Raw genomic sequence first — 20,428 nt, 5'->3', positions numbered from 1 at the left:
AGCCCGTGGATGAGCACCTCGTACTCCGCCACATTGTTGGATGCGGCGAAGTGGATCTGCAGGACGTAGTCCGAGCCCGGTCTCCCTTGGGAGAGGTGACGACGATGCCGGCTCCCAAGCCGTTTCGCATCTTCGAGCCGTCGAAGTGCAGCTTCCAGGTGTGGAGTCGGGCACAGGCGGCGTGTATTGCATCTCGGCCCAGTCGACGAAGAAGTCCGCGAGGATCTGCGACTTGATGGCCGTGCGCGGCTCGTAGATGATGGTGTGGGCAGCTAGCTCCAGGGCCCACTTGGCAACCCGGCCATTGGCGTCCTTGCTGCCAATGATTTCCGCCAAGGGTGTTGTGGCCACCACCTTGATGGGGTGCTCCTGGAAGTAGTGCTTGAGCTTCTTGGCCGCCATGTACACGCCGTAGGTGACCTTCTGGTAGTGGGGGTAGTTTTGCTTCGACTGGGACAGCACCTCGCTGAGGTAGTAGACTGGGCGCTGGACCGACTGCTCCTTGCCGGCTTCCTTGCTAGCTTCCTTGCGCTCCACCACTAGGACGACGCTAACCACACGATTGGTGGCAGCGATGTACAACAGCATCGGCTCCATTGAAGCCGGCGATGCGAGGATGGGCGCGGTTGAGAGCACGCGCTTTAAGTCACGGAAGGCTTCATCCGCCTGCGGTGACCAGACGAATTTGTCCGCTTTCTTCAGCAACTGGTATAGGGGCAGTGCCTTCTCCCCCAGCCGGCTGACGAAGCGGCTCAAGGAGGCCAGGCATCCAGTGAACTTCTGGACGTCCTTGAGGCACTGCGGCAGCTCCATCTTCTCAATGGCACTGATCTTCTCCGGGTTGGCTTCGATTCCTCGCTGAGAGACGAGGTAGCCCAGAGTTGGCCGGCCGGCACGCCGAACGTGCACTTGGCCGGGTTGAGCTTCATCCGGAATCTTCGCAGATTGGTGAAGGTTTCTCTCAGGTCATCAAGGAGGGTAGGCATCTCCTTGGTTTTTACAACGACATCATCCACATATGCGTGAACATTCCCGCCGATTTGATCCTGCAAACACTTTTGCATGCACCTTTGGTAGGTGGCGCCTGCATTTTTCAAACCGAATGGCATAGTCGTGTAGCAGTAAGCCCCATACGGGGTGATGAACGAAGTCTTTATTTGATCGTCCGGATTCAAAGGAATCTGGTGGTAGCCTGAATAAGCATCTAAAAAAGACAACAGTTCACAGCCGGCAGTCGAGTCTATGACTTGATCTATGCGCGGCAGGGGGAAGGGGTCCTTCGGGCACGCCTTGTTGAGGCCGGTGTAGTCGATACACATGCGCCGAGAGCCGTTCTTCTTCAAAACCAGGACCGGGTTCGCCAACCGGTCCCGGTGCAGCACTTCCATGATGAAGCCGGCTGCGAGGAGCCGGCGATTTCTTCACCGATGGCCTTCCTTCTTTCTTCGGCGAAGCGCCTGAGGGGCCGCTTCACCGGCTTGGCTTCGGCCCGACGTGGAGGTGGTGCTCAGCCAACTCCCTCGGCACACCCGGCATGTCCCTTGGAGACCATGCGAAGATGTCCCGATTCTCACGGAGGAAGCTGATGAGCTCGCTTTCTTATTTGCTGCTCAAGCCGGCACCGATGGTGACGTACTTGTCCGGCTGCGCCAGGTCGAGCAGGATCTTCTTGGTGTTGTTGGCCGGCTGGAAGTGAGTCGTTCCAGCCGGGTTGCCTACAGCCGGCATGTCCGACTGCGCGGCCTTAGCCAGGGCGACGACGTCGTGGATGAGCCGCTTCTCGGTGGCGATGACCAGCGTCCGGGCCATCTTGGAGCTCTACGTGGCGCAGTCCATGGAGCGGCGGTAGTCGCCAGCTACGGTAGCTTCATCTGGGCCCAAGTTCTTTTGGGCCAGGCAGCTTCATCTTCAGGTACCCATAGTGGGGCACCGCCATGAACTTGGTCATGGCCGAACGGCCTAGGAGCGCGTGGTAGGGACTGACGAGGTCCACCACCTCAAACTCGATCTTCTCGGTGCGGAAATGATCCGGCTTCCCGAACATCACCTCCAGCGTGATCCGGCCGATCGGCTGGCAGCAGTGGCCTGGCACGATGCCATGGAAAACGGTGGGGGTGGGGCGCAACTCGGCCTCCTGGATGCCCAGCTTGCGGGCGGTGTCGCGGTAGAGGATGTTGATGCTGCTGCCCCCATCGATGAGGACGCACGAGAAGCGCACGCTGCGTCGAGTTGTGCCGATGGTGGGGTCGAGGACCATGGCGTAGCTGCCCGGCTTCGGCAGGACAGCCGGGGTGTCGCGGCGATCAAAAGTGATGGCCTGCTCTGACCAGTTTAGGTACTGGGGGACCGGCGGTATGACCGCGTTGACCTCGTGGGAACGGCTCTGCAGGCTCGTCTTGTCCTCGGGTTCGGAGGTGAAGATGATGTAGGTAGCATCCTCGGCCAAATAGCGGCCATGGTGCACTTGGTTAGCCTCGTGGTGCTCGAGGTTGGCGTTTTCTGCGCCGGCTTGGCCACCCGGCCCGCTGGCTGGAGGAGGCGGGGCTGGAGGTGGGAGCGGTTCGCCGCTTGTCAGCCGCTTCATGAAGTGGCAGTCGCGGGTGATGTGGTTGGATGGGTTCTTGCCGCTGTGGTACTTGCACGGCGAGTCGAGCATCTGCTCGAAGGTGAACTTCGGCTTCCAGGGCCGGTCTTGCTTCTGGCGCCGGCTGCCGCCAGCCGCCGCGTGGTCCGACACGGCTGCCACATGGGCGGAACCGTACCGGCGGTCCGGCTGGTCGCTGTGCCGCTTGCCGCGGTAGTTGTCCCGCCGGCTGCCATGAGAGGCGCCCTCGGCCGGCTTGTTCTCGGCCGGCTTGTGGTTGTCCCGCCTGGGCGGAGCCGGTGATGTATCAGCCGGCGCTTTGCCGGCTTCTTCGGCCAGCGCGTACTTGTCCGCGATGGCCATCAGGGCCGCCATGGTCTTGGGTTCGCTGCGGCGCAGCTTGTGCCACAACATGGTGTTGGGCCGACAGCCTCCCATGAAGAAGCTGATGGCTTGGATCTCGTGCACACCCTCGCAAGAGTTGCGCATCTCGCACCAGCGCGTCAGGTACGCGCGGTCCGTCTCATCCGGGCCCTGGTTGCACATCTCAAGCTGCTGAGGGCGACCCGGCCGGCGGTAGGTGCCGGTGAAGTTGCTGATGAAGGCCTCTTCGAAGTCCAGCCAGCCGTTGATGCTGCCGGCTGGCAGGTTGTTGAGCCAGGTGCGGGTGGAGCCGACCAGCATCAGGGGGGAGTAGCGTACCGCCCAGCGCTTGTTGCCCCTGGCGATGCCGACTGCGGTGGAGTAGTCCAGCAGCCAGTCCTCCGGCTTGGCAGTGATGTCGTACTTGGCGGTGTCGCGCGGGAGCTGGAAGCCGTCGATCATGGGCTCGTTGGCGATGCGGGGCCCGAAGCACTTTGGGCCGGCTGGCCCCTCCTCTTCCGCGATGCGGGATTCGACCAGCCGGTCGAGGCGATCTCGGGCGTCCGCCGGCTCGATGCGCGCCCAGCCGGGAACGTGCCGGCTGGCGAGCGCCGCTTGCTTCTGGAGCCGGCCGATGTTGGCGTCGGGGCTCGGAGTCTTGCTCCTGGTTCCGGCTTGGTGGGGGCCGGCTGCGGCTGCTGTTGCCGCTCGGCTGGCGGCTCGTCCGGCTTGAGCTTGCGTGCGTAGCCCGGGAGTCATGATGCCGGCTTGGTGCTGGGGAGGTGGACTCGGCCGTGTCCCTGGCACCGTCTCTGGCGTTGCCTGCGGCACCACGAGCGTGAGAAGCTCTGGGAGCGTGGGCGTACCTGGGGTCTTTCGACTGCCGGTTGGCGGCTTTCAGCAGCTCAGTCACCCGCTCAGTTTGGCGGCGTAACTCTTCGCCTTCGAGGCGGTGCAGCTCTTCTGCGGCGGCTTGGGCCGCGAGCATGTTCTTGTCGGGGGTCTTGTAGAGGGGCAGCTCCATCGACGGAGCCGGCGCTTCCGCGCCGTCGCGGTCGATCTCGGCGCCTAGGTCGCGGCCTCTGCGGCGGATCTGGCCGGCTCGGCTGGGGTTGTCGCCGCCTGGGGTGAGGCCGTGGGCGCGGTTGTACTCGCGCTGGGTGATTTCCCACTGGCGCTTGGCAGCGGCCAGTTCTTCGGTCTGCTTGAGGAGGAGCAGGCGGTGCGCCTCCAAGTCCGCCTCGACGGTGGTGGGGTCGCTGCCAGTCGTGAGCGGGGTGCTCAGCTTCGCCCGGACTTCTTCCAGCCGGGATGGTGGTGGTGGCGCCTTTGCGCCCGAGGCGGACGCGTGCCCATCAACGTTGCGCTCCAAGTTGGGGCCGCGGACTCGCGCGGACTTGGTGGGCTGCTCGTCGCCGGTTGCCATGACTTGCACGATGCAGGGGTCGGCGAGAGAGCTGCTGGTGCCGGCTCCTGGAGGAGGGCTTGCGCAGCACAGCACCTGCCGCGGGTAGCGCGGCGGTGCGACAGTGGCGACGTAGACGTCGTGGCCGCCGAAGGAGATGATGCTGCCGCCGGCAGGGAAGGGCCTGTCGGCGAAGCAGCCGGCGTTGTCGCTGATGCAGTCGAGGGAGCCGAATCTCCAGATCACGCCTGAAGCGACCCGCTCGCCGGTGGTGATGGTGAGGCCCGTCCGGATGAAGACACCGGCCGCGGACGCTGAAGGCCCCACGGTGGGCGCCAAATGTCGTGGTATCGTCACGACATATGCCATAGGATGGCTAATCGAAGTGGTTCCTAGTGGTCTCACGGTGGTATTCGGATGCGGGTATGGGCACGAGCGACACGGCGACGTACCCAGGTTCGAGGCCCTCCGGTGGAGGTAACACCTCTACTCCTGCTATGAGTGTATATGATGATATCACAGTACAATGGTGCTCCTAGAGCTGTATCCGGCTGCTCGGGAAGGCTAAGGTAGACGAAGGTCTCTCTCCCTGAGTAGCGCTAAGACTAGAATGAGTGAGAAGTGATCGATCGTCCCCCGCATGAGAGGGGTAGTGCAGCTTATATAGACGCTGGCACTTTACATAGAAGTCCCTATGACCTACTGGCCGGCTTCGGCTTCCGCTCCTTCCCGAGGCGTTGACGTCAGGAGCCGTTGAGGCCTCATGGCCTGTCCCATCCGCCTGCCGGAGTCAGCGGTATGGAGAGGAAGTGTCCCTGTCGCCATCATGTTCCGTAGCCGTACGGCGCCATGATGCCGTGTCCGGCGGAGGCTCTACAGTGCCCCGCCCTTTACGGAGAGTGAGATCATCGTGGACTTTAGGAGCCGGACTGCCTTTCCAGTTCCTTCTCCTGCAAGCCTTACCAACCCGGACCATGTCAAGGAGAAACAAACCATGCCGGATATGGCAAGTTGAAGCCGGCCCAGCCACAGCGTAGTCGGCTGCGGCCAGGCCCGCGTGGACTTTGAACCAGCCGGCTCCCAAGGCAGCCGGCCACGGCTCCAGCCGGCTGCTCCTCAGCCGGCCTTTGCCGCGGGCCGACAGGCCTTGAGCCGGTTGTTCTCAGTTCTTTGCCCTACCCGGGGTCTTCCCCCCGACAGCGTCATCTCCTTGTCGATGTGTTGACCTTCATTGCTTGGTCTTGGCAACCATGATGAAAATCGTTGTCCTGGCCGTTTAGCTGGACGTGATGGGATGACGCGAGAGCGTGTTTTCTTTCTTAGTCGTATGTGTTAATTTTCAAATCTTCTAATGGTTCTATCTTAGTTGTCTATGTTATGTACTCTTCTTGTTGATTGCACTGGCCTTACTCCATTGCTTCAATTTTAATTTAAAAAGGCTGTGTGCATCATTTTGGTGCATATGCCAGAGATTTGAACCTCCTCCTCGACAAAAAACGTTAACATAATCTTGATTACTTGCAAACCTGTCTCTTGCTCAGCCAAGATGACTCCATTTGATGTTATATATAGCAAACCGAGTTTTACCGAGTGGCCTGCGCCTATGTGGCTCAGTTCCACATGTCCTCAGAACTCAGAAGGCTGTTTATGTACTCTATGAAACATTTGGAATTAATATATTCCCTTTATCTAAAAATGAAACATTTGGAAGGAGCTAAACCACCTCATCTATAATGGCACCCGCCGGGCTTACCTTGAGGTGGATATGCTTTCAGAGTTGTCCAAATCCGTTTTGCTTTTTTGGTCCAGGGTCATGTTCCCTCCAAAATTACGTCATAGTGTATGTACATTTTTTCCCCCAAGTACATAGTCTGTACATACTACATAGGATCTCGTTTCCGTGTGAACAAGAAGGCATCACTCCTGTTGAATTCCTAGAACAAAGTTACTAGTTTACCTTTAGTTCAAAACAAAGGAAAAAAGAAGAACAGAAAGACTCTCACCCTATGCGATGGTTTCTTGTTGGCTCATCAGAAGGGCACCAACTGCATCACGAGCAATTCTGCTTGTGGATGGGGGATGAGGTGATGATGAATGGAGGAGGGGCTTTGGATGCACTTGATATGGCATGACATCTTGCAAGCAGGTTTCCATCTTCACGGGAACTTCTCGTAACCATTGTTGCTACATTTTCGTGGAGTAACAGTGAAAACAGTTTTTGAAGAGAAAAAAATCTGTAGTCCGCAATAAATTCAGCAGTCACTACAGCAGTGTCAATTCACCTATCTCGAACATAACAAGCTGAACTCAACTCAAACATGTCAACCTACAGCCCGCGTTGATACGGCATCACAAATGGAAGAGATCAGAGAATGTGAGATTCTTTCTCAGCCCTCACACATCCCTTTCCCATGAAATTTGCTTTTGGTAATTGTCTGGGTATCAATCGCCTTCATATAAATCTTAAAGCACCAACAATTACGATGATTTCATTGTCGACAACGACAAAACTGACCGTGCAGAAGGAGGAATCTAATAGACTAGACTGATGCACCAATTCCAGCACAGTAATGTGGTCAGAAAACTTGCATCATCCGTTTCAATCCCGCAATCTTGGTCGATGACAGTCAAAATGGTTGTCAATTTTCCGTGATATGAATGGAATAAACTTTGAAAACATCTTAAGATTCCAAGTAGGATGCTGTTGAAAATGTGATTCTCATAAGGTCCGTATGCCATCAGGATACTTGGTAGCAGGTATTTTCCACTCCTTTAGTGTAGGGTTTTGATGCACTACAATGTCACTTCCCAGTTACATTGAGCTCATTTCTGCTAATTTACTTGCCAGAACGGTAGTGGCTTCGTCTATCCATCACCTGACTAGCCACCACATACATGGCGATGAGCTTTTTCAGGATCTCCATGGTGATACCAAACAACTTTTGAGACAAGGGATCCCCAGTGTCTCATCCCTCTACAATCAAGCATGTCGTAACCCTGCACTGAATCCACCACCGTGCCCGTGAAAAACACCAGACAATTGTTTCAAAATAACACCAGAAAAGTTTCTGACGAACTGTCGAAAACGCCAGATTTTATACACAAGTGTTGAGTTCTGAAATTTTATGATGAAACGTCGTGTTTCCTTTAAAGAACGTTTCAGGATTTGAAAGAATTGGCCCGAAAGGAACGTATACCCAGTTTAGTCAGGCAGGATATTCAGCCCAGTCAGATAAATTCAGGGCTTACAAGCAAACCTGGAAACCAACAGCTACCACTTGGTTCGGATCGCTCTCTGACGCTGATGTAGAAGTAGCAGTGTTGCAGGTGACTCGAAAATCCCATCCCCTCCAGCAGGAACCTACAAAATGGAAAAGGATGGTTCACATTCTGTGGATATTGGTCGGAGGGCTGACATGGTTTCTCATGTTGCCATCCCTTGGAGGAAAGATTCTCTCCTATCAGGCACCTTTTTCCAGGGCTGTTAGCCAGATCAAGGCATGCTATCTTACAGTGATGGCATGGGCCCCAGCCCTGTTCTTTACCAATCAAAGAGGATTGTGCTTGTACTATACATGCTTTTCCACTTTATGGATGCCTGTCTTTCGACTTGGTTTGTATGAACTTGTCCTATGTGTTCTTATCGTTATCTTTTTTTTTTTGAACAAGGGGTGGCGCCGGGGGCGCCAAATATTTCATTCAGCTCAAAGATAGTTTACAGCATGTAGTACAATTCCCTGAAGATGAATTTGAGAAAGAGTAGAGGCTATAGGGCAATTGCCTATTCTAGAGTGAGCTGAATTAGAACAGGAAAAGATAGGCAAAGACTTATATTGTCTAATTGCCTGTTTAGCACAATCATGAGCAATACCATTAAGATTTCTGGGAATATGAAAGACTTTTTTCTGTATGTTCCTTGAGGCCTTCTGATAGTTTGCAATTTGCTCCCTTAGCTCCCAAGGGACTTGCTTGTCAGATATTTTGTTCACCGCAGTTGCCTTGGCAAGAGTGAGATTATCTGTCAAGAAGGTTATGTGATGTAGACCAATTTTCTTTGCTAACTGGGCTGCAAGAGATAGTCCAATGGCTTCAGCAATGAGAGAGGAGGGGCTTTTTTGAGAGTAGAAGCTTGGATAAGAATTTTTTCCTCCCCATTCTGCCTCTGAAGATGACAGAAGACTCCAAGGCCTGTGGAGATAATTCCTTGAGCTCCAGGAATTTTCTTGATCTTCCAAGAAGCATCTGTGTAAATTTTGCTTCCCGTGATTTGAAGATCCGACTTCAGAGTTTGTCCTTGTTCTAGCTTTTCTCCATCCTGTGTTGGTCCTTGTGGATGCGCCTTGTGGTTTGAACCTGTGGGCAAATTGTGTTCTAAAATTCCCTGCACAACATCTGTCATTTCCATGTTGTTGATAATAGCGTTAGCCATATGAATAATATGAGATGGATGTCTATCTTTTTTATTAAAAAGACAGTCGTTCCTGGCCTTCCACATACACCAAAGAAAAGTAAGAATGTTTTACATGGAGCCGTTAGGATGATGCATATTAAGCAGGTTTTGAAGAATTTGTGTAAGAGAGCTATTAATATGAACCATTTGATCAATTTTCAAGAACCAAGTGTTCTTATCGTTATCACGGTGCAGATTTTCTTTCATCTATCCACCCTAGTTAACAAGTTGCAGGGCGTAAGAGCTGTCCAATTCAAAACTTCATTTCACAGAAGGATTAAACTATTTACTTATCTACATGCAGGCATTAGTACAATCAAATTCATAGTGTCATGAGTTTATTTGCGGCATAACTCATCTGTGCTAGACGAGTTTGCATCAAAACAATGTTTCACTACCTCCAAAGATCTTGAAGAAATATTGGTAATTTGACATAAACATAGGGAGTTAATTAGTACACGTAACTGGGTATGAGTGCAGAAATGTCTACTCAAGAACAAGGAAAGTGTTCCGTAACAGAATGAAAAGGAGAAGAGGAGGAAGTGGACGAGAAAGCTAGCACACGGAGCAAAATCTCTCTTAGAACCTGCTCTAGCCTCCCTCCTCTTCCCAGAGGTAATGATCAGTTCCAGAAACTTCAAAAGGCAGCCATGAATGAATAAAATGGAGAAAAAGCATACCTATTCACATGCTACTGTTCCCCTGAGGCCATGATTAACTCGATCAGAAGAGGTATGCATAGATGGACTAGCCCCTTGACAAACAACAAATCAGGAATAATTAAGCAGGAATCATTCCTGAAGATATTTTATAGGTTGATAGGCTGTACCATGAACCTGAAACATTTTCTTTAACACTCACAAAAGGCGGGAACATACGCCAACTGCATATTATTTTCCATTAGAAATTTTGATGAAATGCTACATGAACCACCAAAGGTGAGCAGAAACATGCCACCTTTTGACCTATTCGCAACCGTACCACACTGAATGGATCAGTAATCATCACGGTTAGATAAATCCAACTATTGCATTCTCTTGTGAAGAACCTATTGATTTTGTGCTACAAGTCTACAAGTGCCCTGAAGCCAAAATTGGGCCCCAAAACTGAGCGGAGTGGGTGCTTCACAGTTAGTTAACAGAATTCACGGTTATGTCGCTATGAAGTATTTCCATGGTTTTATGTTAAAAAAGATTTATCCATGGCCACAGCCCACAGGAGTAAAAGTGAACTGAAATATCATTTTGCTGCTACTAGGAATCATGTTAAGCTTTGGAGCATAGCTGCATGACACTGTTGTAATGTCATGTTTCAACGTAGCATCATCTTTGAACAAAAAGATTGTGATCGGCCGGGCCTCACTGAAGTACTATAGCGCAGTGTCTTTGTTAAACAGTTTATAGACTTCCCTTCCATTGATGATGCTGTAGGAGTAGCTGGACAGCTACTGCACCCGGTCACCGAGGGAATCTCAAACTATTTCCTTTCTGCATTACTTGCTGATTTGTGATCTGTGATGTGCATTTGTACCCTGCACTTCTGTAACCTCTTCCTTTTATGAAAATGATGTGTATAAAGTAGAAAGCTTTATTTATGGACGTGCAACATGATGGCTCAGTGTTTGGAGGTGATTGCTGGGGAGGCTCAACCTTTGTAGGCTAGGGATGTATCTCATTAGGCGTGTAGACAGGTTGATGTTGGATCTTCAAATAGTACTCCACAAACTATGAAAGAATCCACTGTGGTGTCCTCCGTAGATAGCCACCACCGAAACTCCTAGTCGTGCAGTGCACCGATTTTGCGAAGATTATCCCTGAACAGACCGAATTGATAGTCGTCCACCTCCTCTGACAGCCTCCACTTGTAAGCGTAGGGAAGAGGGAGACGCAGTGAGTGACCTCCGTGGTTCGGTTTCAGTGTTTCACTCATAGGCAATCCGTCTGCACGCCGGCAGCAGGGATGCAAAAGCCTCGCCGTTGCATCGTCACCCAAAGACCAAGCACCGGAGAGAGAGAGAGCGAGCCATTGCCCCTACCATCTCCAATGGAGGAATGCCCAGCTGAAAGCAAGGGGAGCAGCGCCAAACAGATGTCAGATCTGACAGGGAAGACAGGCATCCAGAACCGACCTGAGATCAGATAAAGAATTTCCAGTTGCAGCATGCTAGCGCGGCACCGAAGCGCCACTGTCATTGCGCCTTGTGGTGCGCACGCCAGCTTAGCGACATCACTGTGTCCTCATTACCGGATTGCCGCCATTGCCGATGTGCTGGCCGCCACCGCCCAGAAGACGACGACTAGACACCGCTGCTCCACTAGAAAAAAGACCCCTAGGACTAGTCAGGGCAGCAGCGTCGTCGTTGTCGCATTCCTTCTTGAAGGTGTTGCTTGGTATGCGGCTCTTCAGAGAGTGCTAAGAGCGCGGTGGGAATTTTCCGGAGGGCGCAACGGTTGCGGATCATCATCATTTTCGTCAATCCGACGTTGTTGACATTAGGGCTTATTTGTGCTGATGCCCCAGCAGGTGTACCGTGTAATTGCTATATTAATATAGCGGGGCGAAAGCCTGTTTCGAGGAGGATTATTCCAGCTACTTTGAGTGTGACAGGCATTAATAGACACAAGAGTAACCACCCATTAGGCAAAGTATTCTTGCGATTTCATGCTTATGCTACTTTGTTAAGCATGTCAAATGGTTGATTTGACTACAGTGGTTAGTCATCTTTGATTTTTTAGATAGAAAACATAAACCTTATGTGCAGTATGTTAGATCCAAAGCATCAAGCCTACTTGGAAGCACAATAATTTAGATGAAAGACAGAAAAATTCTTGTGGATACACTCTGAAGGTGAGAAACAAATATTTCTTCCCTAATCTGACTAAAACAGTGGATGTTTGATATTAAGGGCATGAACAAAACAACAGAGAGTTGTTTTAGAGCACGTACCTTAACTAGCGGGGAAGGTTGCCAAATCACTGCTGATTATGCTTCTTTGATTCATGAATATGTAACAAGCCATCTCGGCTTGAAGCGAAATCACAGGTCATCAGTCTAACAATGCTTACCATTGGTACTTTTTAACCTGCTAAATTGCGAAATAATCTATCAATTTCTGTCTTGAGTATTTCACGACGTATACCTCATGGTGATCAACAGTTCAGCTCAGATAGAAAAAAAGCGTACTTCTTCCTTCTCATATTCTTAAATATGTGACTTGTGATCTCTCAACTCCCAGGGGAGAAGCTGTATTCTGAAAGAAGCAAAGACTGACGGTGATGAGAATCTATAACCGCAGATGGTTTTGGTCATTCTACCTTCCATTTGTAGCAATTAGCTTTCATACCAGTTAACTTGTACAAGGTGGACCTTGTTAAATACGGATTCAATTGCAAATGCTTTTTCAGGAAAAAATGCATAGTCTTTGGACTATGTAAAAGTGGATAATCCGACTGGTAGCCTAACCAGTGAAACCTGCAATTCTCATAAATATATTTACCTTTTCTCTCTCCAGAAATGCAAAAGCCTTGCACCTCCATGCATTGATAGTAGGAGTAATACGTACACGCTTGCGAGTAAGCAGCACCCACACACGCTATTACAATGAGAGCAAATCATGTCACTGGCACACAAATATATTAACTGACTTCTGAACAAAAAAAAATTCGAGAAAACGCAAAGGACTCTTTGCATTTCATTTCATTGGAAAGATAGAAGTTTTACAGTCCTCCTAAGAGGCAGAGTACATGAGCAGGGACTTCTGAACACATAAATACTTGTGATATGGATATTGGAGAATGTAAGCTATATTATTTATTTACCTTTTGTTGATCATTATGTGCTAAATTGTTCTCTACAGAAACTCATATATTCATCAAGGGGCTGTCTTCCCTGTAAATGTATAATAGTTTCTTAACTGATAAACACCCTCTAAGAGTACTAGTTACTGAATACAAAAATGATATGCATTTAGATGCATGTTAGAGAAAAGAGTACTATTTAAAAGTGCATTTAGATACAAATATATTAGTTTTTTTTTCAAAAGTAGTTTATTTCTTTCTTCCTTTCATTTTTCGTAGTGGATGCAGTAGATTTTCAACAAAAAAATGCAGTACAGTCCATCCAAAGACGTGGTAGAAACTAGTGTAAGAAACTCTACAATGTAGTGTAAATCACAGTACAAACTACTTTAAAAGTGCACTAGAAAATTCAGTAGACTCCAAAAAAAAGTGCAATATAAGCTAGTGTAAAAGTAGCAGTAGAAAATAGTATAAAAATACTATAGGATCCAAAAGGTGCAGTTTACATTACTGCAAAAACAGCGGTAGAAGCAAAATGCAGTAAACTCCAAAACATAGTACATGAGTGTAAGAAACACGGTGGAAAATTACTACTCTGCAAGCTAGCTTTTTACTGTTTAAATTATGGTGAAAACGGATTTCAATAAGGACACCCCATTTGAGAGCTGTGACTTTCTATTGTTTTAAAATTGGATTTTTAATAGCCTGACACCATCTACTTTTCAAGCTAGCTTTTTTGAACTAACAAAGTTAGTGCAAGAGGATGCTAGGACAGAAAAAATGCAGAACAGTATGTGCACATGTATAAAAGTAGAAATCAATTACTTGAATGTTAAAAGGTCACTGTACACCCGTTAGAAAAACGCTTTATTAAAAAGGGTGATAGGTTTCCCATAATATCACCAGAGATAGGTGGGCATTAAGAAATGTACTAGAGATAGGTCGGTCTTCAGATATATAGTCAGTATTTTGGTGCACTTGCCATCTGCATAATGGTTGACTGCCTTGTACTGTAAGCAGGGAAACTTGTGGTCCAAGTTTCAGGCATCCAACCAACTGGGACTTTTTGTATTTGATATCATGTGGGGACATGCTGCACATTGATGTAGTGTCGTATGTGAATAAACTTTGATTAAAAAAGTCTGAAGAGAAGCTTCAGGGATACTTCCCTGGTCTCTGTCCACATCTTTGGCAGTGTTCCTTCCAAACTTGGTATTAATTTATTCATGCAGTATACCATCAGACGGGAGCTTGTCAGCTATATATACACAACATCATTGCACATTGGAGCACCTCCTATTTCTACTCATCCTTTTTTTGAAGACATTGGAGCTTGTTTAGTTCTAGTTTTATTTGTGGCAAAATAAGTACCAGAGAAATGGAGCTGCAGGAAGGAAGGAAAGGGATACCATCTCTGCTGTCCTCGCAGGGGGAGTGTATTGCATCTAACATCACACAGGTGCCTACTTTCTCTATATATTGTCATTATTCCTTGGGTGCCCTTATTCCTTTAGTGTGCACTGCTTGTTATGTTTAATTTTCAAGTAAATGATGTGCCTTCCAGCTCATTGGTTGGACACCACTGATAGAACTGAAAAATATTGCGGACAAAGATGGCATAGGTGCTCGGCTGATCGGGAAAATTGAGCCATACCAGCCCCTTTCCTCTGTTAAGGATCGGAGTGCTCTCAGGTGGCTGTTCTTTTTCGTTTTCTTATGAGGAAGAATTTCTTCACCTCAAATCTTCCATACACAACGTTTTATGAGTTAAGCCAATGACATAATTTGCAGATTGATAGAAGATGCAGAGGAGAAAGGCTTGATCACACCTGGCATCACAACACTGCTGGGGGTTACGAGCGGTAATCTTGGGATCGGCGTGGCATTCATTGCAGCTCAGAAAGGATACAAGTTCATTGCGGTCATGCCTGCCAAGCTCTCACTTGATAAGCAGATACTGCTGCGATACATTGGTGCTGAAGTGGTATTAGTTGGTAAGAAGCTAAATACCATGCTCCTCATACCACATGTCGGAGGTAACATGCCTGTCTTCTTTAGATCCTGCACAACATGGATTCAAAGCGTTGCTTGATACGGTAGAACAGCTGAGGACGGATGTGGAAAATGCGTTTGTTCTAGATCAATTCACCAACTCTGCAAATCCTGATGCGCACTTCAGATGGACTGGTAATGCAATGTCTCTACTCTCACCGATCCTTGACTAAAAAAATGAACCTCAGCAGTAATATATTAAATTAAATATGTCCTTAGGGCCTGAGATATGGAAAGATACAGCAGGCAAAGTGGACATATTTATAGCTGCATCTGGTTCAGGAGGCACCATCACAGGAGCCGGGAGGTATCTCAAGATGAAGAGCCCGTCCATAAAATTAATCTGCGTTGAACCAGCTGAAAGTCCAGTAATTTCAGGCAAGAAACTTGACCACTAAAAGTGATACAATCTAATCTACTACGCCTGACATATTGAATAGATGACATGCATGATAACACTCATCAATAACATTGCTTCCTTTCTTGGCTTGTAATGAGTAATATCTTGCCTGCCTATGATTTGTAGGTGGCGAGCCAGCGTTTCACAACATCCTAGGAATAGGGCCAGGTTTTGTCCCAGAAATATTGGACAGGTCCCAAATAGATGAAATTGTAACAGTAACTACCCAAGAAGCTATGGACATGGCTAGAAGGTTGGCCAGGGAAGAAGGATTGCTTGTCGGCATATCTTCAGGGGCAAATGCAGCTGCCTGCTTAAAGGCAAGCTCTTTTCTTCAAGAGACTAGGATCTTTTTTTGTTCGCAAATAGTACAGTAAAGGTTATATAATTCTGGTTATTGTTTTGTCCTCTGATTTGTCTACTCCCTGATAGGTTGCATCAAGAGAGGAGAACAAGGGCAAGATGATTGTGACAATGTTTTCAAGTGGTGCAGAGAGGTATCTGAACACAGAGCTCTTTGCACATGTGAGGGAAGAGTGTGTCAACGTCAACATGACATTCTGATGTTCAGCTCGAGGATCCAGAAGTTTAGTGTTATCTTACTCTAGCTTATAATGACTGGATGTTCCAGTTACTCAGCTACCCAGCCTTGTTTTATTAAGCGACAGAACAAACTGCACTAGCATCATAAGTGAACATCTTACACTTGCAGGTTATAGAAGATATTTATTGGGTGCTTGTTTGAGGAATCACCTCAACAGGATGGGTTCATCCCTCATGGGGTGCCTTAAGCAATTATGAAGGATGAGGTGGTGATAGCCCGTTGAATTCCCCATAGTTAGTTACGTCCAGACCAAGAATCGAATGGTCCAATCACTAACCAATTCCTCATACCAAAGATGTGAAAAAAGAAAAAAGTATTCCTCATACCAAACTCCCCACACTAAACCATCGTGGTAATGCTGATATGAAATATAAAAATATGAAATTTGTAGAAACAAACCAAATTCACCCAGAGTTTCGATTAACTTTCTTGGGATCTTTTCCATGGTATGAAGCATCCGCATATAAGAGGGCGGGTGGGGGTGGGGGGGGGGGGGGGGGGACTGATAAATACATGATGTAGCACGCCTGAATAGTTCCAGGGTTGGGATCACTTATAGGTACTACTGAAAAAGTTTCCATCGCATATTTAAAAAAAATGTTAAATAGTTCTTTTGAAGAAGTTTTTGTGAAGAAGGGCATCTTGACTAGTAAGCAGAAGACTTGCTGGTCAAGAGAGTACTCCAAGTTAAAGGAATGTCTGTGCACCACGCATTTCCCCTCCCTAACCAAAGCCCCAGTAGTTCCTCTTCCTTAGCAAGATAATTCCAACCAAAAAGCTTCAGCAGACATGGCTAGAAACTACTGTGTTAGTTTCTTCCTATTCTTTACAAAACTGGTATCTCTCCTGCCAAGATCTTGCCCACAGTCCACAAACCAATCTGGTGAAGAACACCAAATCCTCCTGGGACTCAAGAGATATTGGGGGAGCTCCCATGTACTTGGCAGATGGAACCCCACTTCTTCCAATCACTGCAGCTGGGGAGGGATTACATGCACAAATAGTGTGGTCACTGCCATCTTCCTTCCAAACCAAACCTTTAGCAAACCAATCCCTCCCTCTCTTTGCCACCTCAAGAACCTTAGCTACTTGGACCTCTCCTACAATAACTTCTCCACTTCATTCCCTACGGTAATCTACAATTGCTCCAATTTGAAGTACCTGGACCTTTCCAACAATGCCTTTGCTGGGAAACTCACAACTGACATAAACAGTTTATCAGCAAAGCTCGAGCATTTCAACTTATCAGCCAATCGTATTACGGGCAAAATTCCAGCATCCATTGGGCAGTTTCCAATGCTCAAGTCACTGATTCTCGACACCAATCAGTTTGATGGAAGTTATCCAGCACAGAACATAAGCAATATGGCCAACCTCGAGAAGCTGACTCTAGCCGAAAATCCATTCCTGCCAGCTCCAGTGCCAGTTGAGTTCGGCAAGTTGACACGCCTCACATACTTGTGGCTGTCGGGTATGAACATGACAGGTGAGATCCCTGAGAGCCTGTCAAGCCTCACAGAGCTCACCTTGTTGGCTATGTCAGGGAATATGCTGCAAGGCACAATTCCGGCATGGGTATGGCAGCATAAGAAGCTTCGGTACTTGTACATGTTTACCAACAGTTTCACCGGTGAGATTTCATCCACTGTCACTGCTGTAAACTTGGTGGAAGTTGATGTGTCCTCAAACATGCTAACAGGGAAAATACCAGATGATTTTGGTAAGCTCGTCAATCTTACCTTGTTGTTTCTCTACATGAATCAACTGCATGGGTTAATACCGCCGAGCATTGGGTTGCTACCGAATCTCAGGGACATACGGCTATTCGAGAACATGTTATCTGGTCCTCTTCCACCACAGCTTGGTAAGCACTCGCCACTAGGTAATCTTGAGGTCTGCAACAATAATCTCTCGGGCGAGCTGCCTGCCGATCTTTGCTCGAACAGGAAGCTATATGGCATCGTTGTGTTCAATAATAGCTTCTGTGGAAAGCTTCCAGAATCTCTAGATGGATGCTACATGCTGAACAATTTAATGCTGTACAATAATCATTTCACTGGAGAGTTCCCCAAGAGCCTTTGGTCAGTGGTGACAAATCTGCTAACGACAGTTATGATCCAAAACAACAATTTCTCTGGCACATTTCCTACACAGCTTCCGTGGAACTTTACGTATCTTGAGATCAGCAACAACAGATTTTCTGGTCCCATTCCAACTTTAGCAGGCAAAATGAAATTATTCAAGGCAGCAAATAACTTGCTTTCTGGCGAAATTCCCTGGGATTTGACGGGCATTTCACAGGTAACAGAACTTGACCTTTCTGGGAATCAAATTACTGGATCAATACCCATGACAATTGGAGTGCTGAAGCTCAGGGAACTTAATCTGAGTGGAAATCACATCTCTGGTACTATACCTGCAGCATTTGGGTTTATGTCAGGCCTAATCATCCTTGACCTCTCCTCGAATGCGCTATCTGGCGAGATCCCTAAAGATATGAATAAGTTGACATTGGACGTTTTAAACCTCTCCATGAATAACCTCAGGGGGGAAATTCCAACATCATTGCAGAACGAAGCATATGAGCAGAGCTTTCTCTTTAATCCAGCCCTCTGTGTCTCATCGAATAATTCCATCCATAATTTGCCCATTTGCAGGGCAAGAATGAACAATAGCAATGATATCTCCAGGAGGCTCATAGCCCTCTTCTTTGTTCTTGCAAGTATCATGCTTGTGAGTTTGGCGGTTGGTGGTTTCTTGCTACTAAAGAGGCAAAAGAATAGCCAATATCCTCTTTCGTGGAAGCTGGCCCAGTTCCATTCAGTGCATTTCACAGAGTATGATGTTCTTTCTGGGCTCTGTGAGCAGAACTGTATTGGAAGTGGCAGGTCCGGCAAGGTATACCAAGTTTGCGTTGTGGATGGAGAAGGTTGGCGTACGATGGTGGCTGTCAAAAAGATATGGAACGTGCAGAACCTTAACAAGATGCTGGAAAAGGACTTCCTTGCAGAGGTCCAGATACTAGGGGAGATCCGGCACACAAATATTGTCAAACTGCTCTGCTGCATCTCAAGCTCAGAGGCAAAACTTCTCGTCTACGAGTACATGGAAAATGGTAGCTTAGACCGGTGGCTGCATCAGAGGGATAGAATTGGTTCACTCACGCCTTTGGATTGGCCCACAAGATTGCAAATTGCCATCGACTCGGCAAGAGGCCTCTGCTACATGCACCATGGTAGTTCACCCGCCATAGTGCACTGTGATGTGAAGTCTGCCAATATCCTTCTCGACTCTGAATTCAGAGCAAAGATAGCCGATTTTGGGCTTGCTCGGATTCTTCTCAAAGCTGGAGATCTTGGGTCAGTTTCTGCCATAGGTGGCACCTTTGGCTACATGGCACCAGGTAAGAACTAGAAAAGCAAATTCAAACTAGTATAGATTTAGGTTGTCTCATGTGCTGATGGGAGACTAATTTCTTCACAGAGTATGGATATCGGTCTAACTTGAATGAGAAGGTCGACGTCTACAGCTTCGGAGTGGTCCTGTTGGAGCTCACAACTGGGCGGGTGGCAAATGATGGTGATTTCGAGTACTGCTTGGCAGAATGGGCATGGAGACAATATCAAGAGTATGGCCTGTCAATTGATCTTCTTGATGAGGGCATTCAAGATCCAGCCTACATTGAAGGCGCATTCGCACTGTTTACCCTAGGTGTGATATGTACAGGGGGGCAGCCTTCACTGCGGCCATCAATGAAGGATGTGCTGCACGCTCTTCTCCGATTTGAACACAAATCCAGAGAAAGAAGCCTGCAACATGCTGTCTCCGAAGAAACATCACTCCTTGAATCCTAGAAAAACTGAAGAAGTGCAGGATTATCGATATTCCAATGGAGTATGATGTATCATGAGAATATCTGGGTGCAAATGTGTATGTGATTTTTGTTTCGTTTGTAACAACTAGCTGATGCTACTTTACTATATTCTTTCTGTGTCTACATAAAGCTTGTGAATTGTACAAGAAGTATTGCAGCCACAAACTGCTGAATTTTCTTTCCAGGCCATAAGCTGACAATGCACGCAATTACTATTCTAATATTACAACAAACAAGTTATTTGATAATGAAGTACATCCAAGATATGGATGTCCGACTATGCAATTACGTGGCTTTTTGACCAGGGTATGTGTGCAACATTTGCCTTTTCTTACAAAAGGCCCATACTGATAAAAATGTGTGGGATATAACCATATTATCATGACATGAAGTACCATGTACTGGACATAGGTTGGTCCAATCTACTGCTGAAACTGAAGGGAGGGGTGTTGACATTCTAGCTCTGATTTTCAACACCTTAAAAGGGTAATGTAACTAATGTTTGTAGCCCATGAGACTCCCTTATGCAGAACTACTGATTAAACACACAATAGTAACATTCTAGCTGTCTCTTGAGAAAAAAGAAATGTAACATTCTAGCTAGAACGTTTGCACATAAAACTCCCATAGCAAATAGCAATAAAATTAGTCTGAACTGATTTTGAACTTCCTTTTGGCGAGGAAGATTGTCTTGGAATTTTACACGTCACAGTAGAAAAGAGCAGTGGATTGGACTACCAAAGACTGAACCTCCGTATGCATCCGAACATAGGTGTTGATAATTTTATCCAACATTTAGCAGAGGGGGAGTGTGGGGGCGATTTGATCTGACATTACACCACAACGAGGGGAGTTCCAGGGGATTAGTTGCTGATTCCGTACGGGTTATGGAACGGAAG

The 20,428-nt window shown here is 47.8% G+C and overlaps 2 protein-coding genes across 2 annotated transcripts; both read left to right on the top strand.

The window, feature by feature from the left end:
- The first annotated feature begins 13,811 nt into the window (after positions 1–13,811).
- Positions 13,812–15,736, top strand: LOC124692049 (cysteine synthase-like). Its single transcript, XM_047225348.1, has 7 exons — positions 13,812–14,058; positions 14,164–14,291; positions 14,391–14,593; positions 14,658–14,786; positions 14,871–15,029; positions 15,178–15,371; positions 15,484–15,736. The coding sequence occupies exons 1-7, from the start codon at positions 13,978–13,980 to the stop codon at positions 15,613–15,615; spliced, it is 1,026 nt and encodes a 341-aa protein (XP_047081304.1). The 5' UTR covers positions 13,812–13,977; the 3' UTR covers positions 15,616–15,736.
- A 534-nt stretch (positions 15,737–16,270) lies between these two features.
- On the top strand, positions 16,271–19,707 carry LOC124692048 (receptor-like protein kinase 5). Its single transcript, XM_047225347.1, has 2 exons — positions 16,271–19,058; positions 19,139–19,707. Exons 1-2 carry the CDS (start codon positions 16,445–16,447, stop codon positions 19,507–19,509), a joined length of 2,985 nt encoding a protein of 994 aa, XP_047081303.1. The 5' UTR covers positions 16,271–16,444; the 3' UTR covers positions 19,510–19,707.
- The last annotated feature ends 721 nt before the right edge of the window (positions 19,708–20,428 follow it).

The sequence above is a fragment of the Lolium rigidum genome, chromosome 2, assembly GCF_022539505.1.
Source record: "Lolium rigidum isolate FL_2022 chromosome 2, APGP_CSIRO_Lrig_0.1, whole genome shotgun sequence".
Classification (NCBI taxonomy): Eukaryota; Viridiplantae; Streptophyta; class Magnoliopsida; order Poales; family Poaceae; genus Lolium; species Lolium rigidum.
The sequence above is the reverse complement of the archived record's forward strand: the minus strand, read 5'-3'. Positions and strand labels throughout refer to the sequence as shown.